Genomic DNA, 11,165 nt, shown 5'->3' on the forward strand with positions numbered 1-11,165 from the left:
TGGAGCGTCCCACGGAGCCTGCCAGGCCGCGCACATCTGGCGCTCTGATTAATTTACATTTAATTTCAGAAATGACAAATCCCCGGAGAATAGAACGTCTTACACACGGCAGCCTCATTAGTTCTCTTTCATGTTTACAGCACAGGCCGGGATAAAAAAAGGAACGCAAGAATCTGATTGGTCGATGACGGCGACACAGATGACTTATTTCAGACACTTTCATATGCGAGGCTCGCTCACATGTTCCCACCACCACTCCCAGGTCCTGGTTCTGGTCCTCGTCCCAGACGTGTGGCACACATACAAAGCACGGATCCGCACAACACTTCCCATGCAGGCAGAAAACTGTACAACCAGCGACAGAGCCCACGTCACCCCTACTGGGGCCTAATTATTGGGTACTAGGGGTGCCAAATGTGTCAGACGGGGGACACGGGTGGAGGAAGCGCGGATTGAACGGTGGAGTTGTACATGCTGCAACAGCGGGCCGCCCAACTCTTCCGTGTCCATCATTTTCACGCCGGAGGAGATTGGTTCCTATGTGACTACAATCCCATCATTTCTCAGTTGTGGAAGCGATGTGACACGAGGAGAACGCATGGGAAATCGGCATCCCGTGGCCACTACATAATCCAGCCCCACATTTCATCACATGAAGAATCCCTGCCAACCACACATGTTGTACATGAGACTGAGACTTGTACCTGAGACTGGAGCCGGAAGGGATTGTGTGGAACGCTAGACAACACAATGAGGCCAAAATATTCAAAGGGACTAATTACCAGGTAAATGATTCCCTACAAGACTAGTGGAAGACAAGATGGCCGCCCTGTATAGAGAATAGCCACGTGACCCGTGCTGTAATGGCTGCCGACCTTTCACTGGTCATTTGGCAGCCGCTCACAGGGAGGCGGATCCGGCACTTACCATGGATCCTGGAGACGACCGGTTCCTTCTTGTCGTGGTAGTTGCCAACGTGGTTGTGGTTTCCATTATGGTGGTGGACATCTCCGGAGGCATAGAAGTGGTTGGCGTCGTCCCCATAGATGGAACCTCCCCCACCAGCCTCACGCTGCCGCTGATGTTGATGTGGGGGTTGTGCTCGGCAGCCATGTTCAGAACCTTGAGGCCGTTGTAATAGATGCCCGAAAGCTGCCCCTGGAACGGCCTTCCCCGGTCCTTCCCTCCAATGGCTATCTGCGCTTGGGTGTTGAAGATCGTCAGCGGCCGCCCTACAGAGACACAGTGCGGGAAGAAGAATTAGGAGACGTGTGTTTGCTCCGCCCACGTGAACAGACTTGACATATTCCACCCGCTGACCCCAAACCAAATACACATAATCCCCGTTCCCCCCCCCGATGGTTCTTCCCCCGAGACAGGATTCTGCTGGTGGAAGAGTCCAAAACAGACTGCAATTCAAGAGGAAAGACAACATAATAACAGCCCAACCCGCGGACAATCCGTGATACCTGCCAAAGGATCGCTATGTCTCTCCATCCATCTGGCGAAGGAGCAGCGGAAGACTAATGAGGTCATACCTCTGCTAACTCAACAATTTAAAGAGAAAATGTCTGCACACCCGACGTGACACGCTGACAATGATCTACCAAAAGCAGAACATGGGTGTTATGTACCGAGAGCGCATCTCCCCAACAACATACAACACAAAGCTAGAACACCAGACTGCCAGGCATTCCAAATAGGCATGTTATTACTCCACACGACAATATACATACCATACTCTTCCATCATACACGCCATACTCTCCCATCATACACGCCATACTCTCCCATCATACACGCCATACTCTCCCATCATACACGCCATACTCTCCCATCATACACGCCATACTCTCCCATCATACACGCCATACTCTCCCATCATACACGCCATACTCTCCCATCATACACGCCATACTCTCCCATCATACACGCCATACTCTCCCATCATACACGCCATACTCTCCCATCATACACGCCATACTCTCCCATCATACACGCCATACTCTCCCATCATACACGCCATACTCTCCCATCATACACGCCATACTCTCCCATCATACACGCCATACTCTCCCATCATACACGCCATACTCTCCCATCATACACGCCATACTCTCCCATCATACACGCCATACTCTCCCATCATACACGCCATACTCTCCCATCATACACGCCATACTCTCCCATCATACACGCCATACTCTCCCATCATACACGCCATACTCTCCCATCATACACGCCATACTCTCCCATCATACACGCCATACTCTCCCATCATACACGCCATACTCTCCCATCATACACGCCATACTCTCCCATCATACACGCCATACTCTCCCATCATACACGCCATACTCTCCCATCATACACGCCATACTCTCCCATCATACACGCCATACTCTCCCATCATACACGCCATACTCTCCCATCATACACGCCATACTCTCCCATCATACACGCCATACTCTCCCATCATACACGCCATACTCTCCCATCATACACGCCATACTCTCCCATCATACACGCCATACTCTCCCATCATACACGCCATACTCTCCCATCATACACGCCATACTCTCCCATCATACACGCCATACTCTCCCATCATACACGCCATACTCTCCCATCATACACGCCATACTCTCCCATCATACACGCCATACTCTCCCATCATACACGCCATACTCTCCCATCATACACGCCATACTCTCCCATCATACACGCCATACTCTCCCATCATACACGCCATACTCTCCCATCATACACGCCATACTCTCCCATCATACACGCCATACTCTCCCATCATACACGCCATACTCTCCCATCATACACGCCATACTCTCCCATCATACACGCCATACTCTCCCATCATACACGCCATACTCTCCCATCATACACGCCATACTCTCCCATCATACACGCCATACTCTCCCATCATACACGCCATACTCTCCCATCATACACGCCATACTCTCCCATCATACACGCCATACTCTCCCATCATACACGCCATACTCTCCCATCATACACGCCATACTCTCCCATCATACACGCCATACTCTCCCATCATACACGCCATACTCTCCCATCATACACGCCATACTCTCCCATCATACACGCCATACTCTCCCATCATACACGCCATACTCTCCCATCATACACGCCATACTCTCCCATCATACACGCCATACTCTCCCATCATACACGCCATACTCTCCCATCATACACGCCATACTCTCCCATCATACACGCCATACTCTCCCATCATACACGCCATACTCTCCCATCATACACGCCATACTCTCCCATCATACACGCCATACTCTCCCATCATACACGCCATACTCTCCCATCATACACGCCATACTCTCCCATCATACACGCCATACTCTCCCATCATACACGCCATACTCTCCCATCATACACGCCATACTCTCCCATCATACACGCCATACTCTCCCATCATACACGCCATACTCTCCCATCATACACGCCATACTCTCCCATCATACACGCCATACTCTCCCATCATACACGCCATACTCTCCCATCATACACGCCATACTCTCCCATCATACACGCCATACTCTCCCATCATACACGCCATACTCTCCCATCATACACGCCATACTCTCCCATCATACACGCCATACTCTCCCATCATACACGCCATACTCTCCCATCATACACGCCATACTCTCCCATCATACACGCCATACTCTCCCATCATACACGCCATACTCTCCCATCATACACGCCATACTCTCCCATCATACACGCCATACTCTCCCATCATACACGCCATACTCTCCCATCATACACGCCATACTCTCCCATCATACACGCCATACTCTCCCATCATACACGCCATACTCTCCCATCATACACGCCATACTCTCCCATCATACACGCCATACTCTCCCATCATACACGCCATACTCTCCCATCATACACGCCATACTCTCCCATCATACACGCCATACTCTCCCATCATACACGCCATACTCTCCCATCATACACGCCATACTCTCCCATCATACACGCCATACTCTCCCATCATACACGCCATACTCTCCCATCATACACGCCATACTCTCCCATCATACACGCCATACTCTCCCATCATACACGCCATACTCTCCCATCATACACGCCATACTCTCCCATCATACACGCCATACTCTCCCATCATACACGCCATACTCTCCCATCATACACGCCATACTCTCCCATCATACACGCCATACTCTCCCATCATACACGCCATACTCTCCCATCATACACGCCATACTCTCCCATCATACACGCCATACTCTCCCATCATACACGCCATACTCTCCCATCATACACGCCATACTCTCCCATCATACACGCCATACTCTCCCATCATACACGCCATACTCTCCCATCATACACGCCATACTCTCCCATCATACACGCCATACTCTCCCATCATACACGCCATACTCTCCCATCATACACGCCATACTCTCCCATCATACACGCCATACTCTCCCATCATACACGCCATACTCTCCCATCATACACGCCATACTCTCCCATCATACACGCCATACTCTCCCATCATACACGCCATACTCTCCCATCATACACGCCATACTCTCCCATCATACACGCCATACTCTCCCATCATACACGCCATACTCTCCCATCATACACGCCATACTCTCCCATCATACACGCCATACTCTCCCATCATACACGCCATACTCTCCCATCATACACGCCATACTCTCCCATCATACACGCCATACTCTCCCATCATACACGCCATACTCTCCCATCATACACGCCATACTCTCCCATCATACACGCCATACTCTCCCATCATACACGCCATACTCTCCCATCATACACGCCATACTCTCCCATCATACACGCCATACTCTCCCATCATACACGCCATACTCTCCCATCATACACGCCATACTCTCCCATCATACACGCCATACTCTCCCATCATACACGCCATACTCTCCCATCATACACGCCATACTCTCCCATCATACACGCCATACTCTCCCATCATACACGCCATACTCTCCCATCATACACGCCATACTCTCCCATCATACACGCCATACTCTCCCATCATACACGCCATACTCTCCCATCATACACGCCATACTCTCCCATCATACACGCCATACTCTCCCATCATACACGCCATACTCTCCCATCATACACGCCATACTCTCCCATCATACACGCCATACTCTCCCATCATACACGCCATACTCTCCCATCATACACGCCATACTCTCCCATCATACACGCCATACTCTCCCATCATACACGCCATACTCTCCCATCATACACGCCATACTCTCCCATCATACACGCCATACTCTCCCATCATACACGCCATACTCTCCCATCATACACGCCATACTCTCCCATCATACACGCCATACTCTCCCATCATACACGCCATACTCTCCCATCATACACGCCATACTCTCCCATCATACACGCCATACTCTCCCATCATACACGCCATACTCTCCCATCATACACGCCATACTCTCCCATCATACACGCCATACTCTCCCATCATACACGCCATACTCTCCCATCATACACGCCATACTCTCCCATCATACACGCCATACTCTTCCATCATACACGCCATACTCTACCATCATACATACCATACTCTATCATCATACACGCCATACTCTTCCATCATACATGCCATACTCTTCCATCATACATGCCATACATCCATCACTACTACAAGGTATAGCCTGCAGAGGGGGGGGGGCAGGTCAGGACGAGGGGGAGTTACTGTATATGACCATTTCCTGTAATAATATATCTATAAGAAAGGTCTCCCAGTCTGGCGTGTTAGCTTTGTGATGGAAGAATTAGACCCTCTGTCCGGTGTTTATTGAGCGTGTCCCAGCTGGGTAGGTTCACGCTCTCTACATTCCCTCACCCGCACACGCCATCGAAAACTACAAACCCATCAGAGTTTTGTCTGTGCATACAAAGATGGCGGCAGAGCTCTCTGCCCGGAGTTCAGCTTTCATTCATCTTCATGACGACCTCACAACGCGACCACATCACAGCGCTGACCTCTCCGACCGTCGCCGCTCCTCTATGGCCAGGCACAGGGGCAGAAGTAAAAGCCCCCCCCTGGGGTATCCTGATTCCGGGGGGTGATTTTTCTGTATATGAGACGTCTGCCATACAATGTCCCCCCCATCGCCATCACAGGATCCAATCCATTCACGAGGGGGAAGGTGACGATGACATATTAAAATTGAATTTGGCTTTTGCAGGTGACGTGTCATTGGAGCCGATGGATGCCATTAATCTCGGCACTCTCATTAGGCCACTTTCCACTCAGCACGCAGCCGGCCATTAAACATGTCGCCGCAGTCACTTTGCTGCGCTCCTCTGAGGTATTGACCCTTTAATCATGTCGCTGACATTAGTACACCTCGCTCCCCGGAAACATCCAGAAGTCATTTACTCCGCGCCGCTGTCTGTAAAGCTGATAACGCTCCGGCCAAGATTCATTAACAGATCATGCATCACGCGGACTCTGATCGATAACACGCATTGACCTGCCCAGCACCTGCACGCAGCCAAATACACGCCATCGCTCCTCGCCGCCGCCGCCGCTTTCACCTGCAGACGTTTGGCACTTCCAAGAAAAAAAATGTCAGGGAGCGGGAAGGAAAGAAGTGATTTGGTGAGATGATAGAACCTTCCAGAAGGATGGGAGGCCGAGGCTCTGCTACCGTCCTGTACAAGAAGACTCTGGTGAGGACGGCTGCTTGTGGGTTGTAGGCCCGGTCAGGGCTGAGCTCAGTGCAGGAAACTACAAATCATGAATCCTCATCATGATTGTTAGGCCCCATTCACATATAGCGAATTGTCGCGCGATTTCCGCCGCGATATCACGCATTTTTGCCGCGCGATATCGCGAGAAGTCGCCGGCCAATGCTATTCAATGGAGCTGTCTTAACTCCATGTCGCTCGTCGCGGTCGCAAGTCGCTTCTACCGGACCCTTTTTTCGGCGGATTTTGCTTTTTTTCTATGGAGCCCGACGGAGAAGGACGCGCTACCGTCACTGGAACGTCGCCCCGAAAGTCGCGCTATTCCGGCCGCGGCAAAGGTATGTCGCTATATGTGAACGGGGTCTTAGGGTTGCCACCTGTCCGGGATTCACCTGGACAGTCCGGGTTTTGAATGCTGTGTCCGGGTTTCATGGCAGCTGAGACCCGTACACATGTCAGGCAGACGGGGCAACCAAAATTAAGATAGTGGCTACTGGCCCCCCACTGAAAATAGTCTTGACTGTGATATTTACATATAAATAAGCTGTGACTCATTCTCCCCAAAACAATTTAGCTAGAGTGTTCGGGTTTCACTGAAAGAAAAGGTGGCAACCCTAATGACTGTACAGGAAGGACAACCTCCGGAGAGGACTAAGGGTTAAAGTTCTGACCAGAGGTGTCCTTCATCCAGCTGTTCCCCAAACACCAAGGTAACATTGTTATCTTTGCTGCCGGTAATGATACATTGTAACACTGACACAAAAATAGCACAAATATGGCAATCTATGGGTAGACGTGAGCTGGAATGCACCCTGTTCAGTCTGAGCTCATTACTTCAATATATACTGAACCCTGAAGAAAATCCCAACTCAGTATCCGGCTTGTCCCACCCCCGAGAACGGTTTATTATATCTGCTGACTGAGAAGGAGCCATGTACAAAGTGTCCGTGTTGTCCGTAGTGACCGGTCGCTGCTCATCCTGCGCTAGATAAAGAGATGGAGTGCGGTTGCTGTGAACAACACAGAGGTTTCCTCCCAGCTTTGCTAACTTGATTCTTTGTACATCAGCTTGTCCTCCATAGATGGGAGCTTCTGATAGGTGATTGCTCAGTGGTCCCAATCATTTCCCAGTCAGACACAAAGGTGCTCCACATACACACCACATCCTCCATGCAGTCACCCCTGTGTGTGTGTTGGATGCTTAGTGACAGCAACTGCTCATTATGGAACCCACAAGGTTTTCATCTCACTAGTCAGAGCGCAGATTGTCCATTCATCCGGACTCACACGGCTACTCACAGAAGGGTGAAGGGTTCGGAGAAGGCAGGAGAAGGGAACAATCTAGGACAACATCGCTGAGCTGGAAAGTGAGCGGAATTAGATAATTTTTCCCAATCAGCGATGTTGTCCCAGACTGTTCCCTTCTCCTCCCTTCACCTCACTTCTCCTCCCTTCACCTCACTTCTCCTCCCTTCTTCTCCCTTCACCTCACTTCTCCTCCCTTCACCTCACTTCTCCTCCCTTCACCTCACTTCTCCTCCCTTCTCCCTTCACCTCACTTCTCCTCCCTTCTCCTCCCTTCTCCTCCCTTCTCCCTTCACCTCCCTTCACCTCACTTCTCCCTTCACCTCACTTCTCCTCCCTTCTCCTCCCTTCTTCTCCCTTCTCCTCCCTTCTCCTCCCTTCTCCTCCCTTCACCTCACTTCTCCTACCTTCTCCCCCCTTCTCCCTTCACCTCACTTCTCCTCCCTTCTCCTCCCTTCTTCTCCCTTCTCCTCCCTTCTCCCTTCTCCTCCCTTCACCTCACTTCTCCCTTCACCTCACTTCTCCTCCCTTCTCCTCCCTTCTTCTCCCTTCTCCTCCCTTCTCCAATCTCCCTCCTCCCCCCTCCTCCTCCCTTCTCCTCCCTCCTCCCCCCTTCTCCCTTCACCTCCCTTCTCCTCCCTTCTCCTCCCTTCTCCTCCCTTCTCCTCCCTTCCCCTCCCTTCTTCTCCCTTCTTCTCCCTTCTCCTCCCTTCACCTCACTTCTCTTCCCTTCACCTCACTTCTCCTCACTTCTCCTCCCTTCTCCTCCCTTCACCTCATTTCTCCTCTCTTCTCCTCCCTTCACGTCATTTCTCCTCCCTTCTCCTCCCTTCTTCTCCCTTCTCCTCCCTTCACCTCCCTTCTCCTCCCTCCTCCCTTCACCTCCCTTCACCTCACTTCTCCTCCCTTCTCCTCCCTTCACCTCCCTTCACCTCCCTTCTCCTCCCTTCTCCTCCCTTCACCTCCCTTCACCTCACTTCTCCTCCCTTCACCTCCCTTCTCCTCACTTCTCCTCCCTTCTCCTCACTTCTCCTCCCTTCTCCTCACTTCTCCTCCCTTCTCCTCCCTTCACCCTTCTGTGAATAGCCGTGTGAGCCTGGAAGGACCTACTGTGAGGACCTGGATCAGGACTACGAGTGACCACCTGCAGCACGTACAGTCACCTTCATTCAGCACAGATCTTTAGAGCAGCAGGCCCCAACTCCCCACCCTGAGAATACATCACGTTGTTGTTGTTGGTACCTTTTGCCACGCCAGTTCCCACTCTCTTGAACTCAGGATTCAGAAGTCTTGTGCCATCTTCCATGCCTGAGATACTGAGCCCTGAAAGACAGGGACCCCCGGTATGGGTAAAAAAGACATCTGCCGCCAAATTTCCGGAGGAAATCTCAGCCGCCCTCCTACCACGGGCGATGTTTGGGAGATGCAGAGGCTCGGTCAGCAAACATTGCTTGCAAATGACAAATGCAGTGCAGATGGGGTTGCTGCTTTACATGGGTAATGGGGTCCTGTCCACCAGTGGTGATTGGCAGGCAGCGATCCGTGGCACAGTGAGGGCTCGGTACCACTGTACTGGGATCTTTTGGCTGGAGGCAATGTGAATTAACAGGCGTGGCAGACCACGAATCTCACACCCACAGCGGGATGTTGGGCAATATACAGCTCAGACACTTCACTGGGATCACATGCATAGGCCATGTGCGGGCAAATGAGACTATTGGGTCATGTGGTAAGGATATTGTACTGCAAAGATTCACATATCAAGAACATGTAAGGAAACGGTGTCCGTGTTCCGTGACAACCAGATGCCCCCTCTGTTTATTTCTTGCCGTAGAAACAGAAACTGGAGTCACACTGGTTGCTGCTGGTGGCAGGGACACTTTCCACCAATCAGATTGTATAGATTGCATGAATCAAGTGACTGATGCTGTATATTGATCCCGGCTCATCCCTCTGTTACCAGAGAACACGGACAAGCCTGCCCATTGCCTCCGTGTGCCACGGGTATAGAGGGAGTGGTATATAATATATTTCTGCCCATAGCAAAGCATTGTGTGAGGAGGACAGTGCCTGTGTGCACCAACATGACGGCCGGGCGCTTCTCTGTCCTGCTATAGGGAGGTCACATGACGTTCAGGCAATGAGCTTCCATCGGGTGGACGGTGAAATGAGAACGGGACGGAACCAGCTCTGAACTTTTCAGCATCCGCTCGTCACAATTTGTCCTACGTCCCGATCATAACGCACAGCAGAGGAAATTCCTCAATGGAAATGGTGACCACACTGCGTGCAACAGATTCACTGAGCAAATTCGGAGCTGGCCCCTCCTCCGCAGGCTCATGCAAACTGGTTTGGAAAGACAGAAAAAAAGGCGTTTACAGAGCAGGTGATTGGAGGACCGGACCCGGCAACAGCTAAAAGTACTGCTGGACCCCCAAACTGCATGACCCCGTGGTCCCCAGAAAGTCTGCAATACACTGGCCACTCCTTTTCAGGCCCTGACCACTGATACGCAACCCGGGGCCCCAAATTTGAGGATGTGGAACATCAGTTGTCTAAGTAATGTATTGCTATCCTTAGATGCCCCCAGAGGGGGAAGTAGGAACATTTGGCCTGGGGAGCCAATGCCACCAACTTGCCCTTTCTGCTATCTAAAGAACGTGTGCCGTGCTGCCTCATTGGTGGGCATAGTGAAAAGTGGGCCTTCCTGATGGGCATGGTTTCACCTTTCCCCATGTTCCATAACTTCCATTGGAGGTCTAAGAATTCAGTCACATGACATCTCTGAGGCACAATGGAAGTTGGTGCCGGAGCCGGGATTGGAGGTCTGAATGGGGAGCAGATAGCTGTATACATAGTATAGTTACATAGTATTTCAGGTTGAATTAAGACACAAGTCCATCAAGTCCAACCCATAGCGTGTATGCATGTGGTTCTGATATCACGCCTGGGATGTGTCGCTGACTGCAGACCCCACACCGGTCAATGCTTGAAGGGTGAAGTATCTTCACTTAGGGACACCAGCCTATCATATCGTATTAGTAATAC

At 51.1% G+C, this 11,165-nt stretch overlaps 1 protein-coding gene across 1 annotated transcript in view; it reads right to left on the minus strand.

The window, feature by feature from the left end:
• Positions 1-900: 900 nt before the first annotated feature.
• LOC108803325 (neurexin-3-beta-like) overlaps positions 901-11,165 on the minus strand; it is a 34,677-nt gene continuing 24,412 nt past the window's right edge. Inside the window, exon 5 of the mRNA XM_018575173.1 lies at positions 901-1,232. Coding sequence (XP_018430675.1) covers positions 901-1,232 — 332 coding nt within the window. The remainder of the gene's footprint in view (positions 1,233-11,165) is intronic.

Source organism: Nanorana parkeri, unplaced genomic scaffold (genome assembly GCF_000935625.1).
Source record: "Nanorana parkeri isolate BGI_ZX_2015 unplaced genomic scaffold, ASM93562v1 scaffold3606, whole genome shotgun sequence".
Lineage (NCBI taxonomy): Eukaryota > Metazoa > Chordata > Amphibia > Anura > Dicroglossidae > Nanorana > Nanorana parkeri.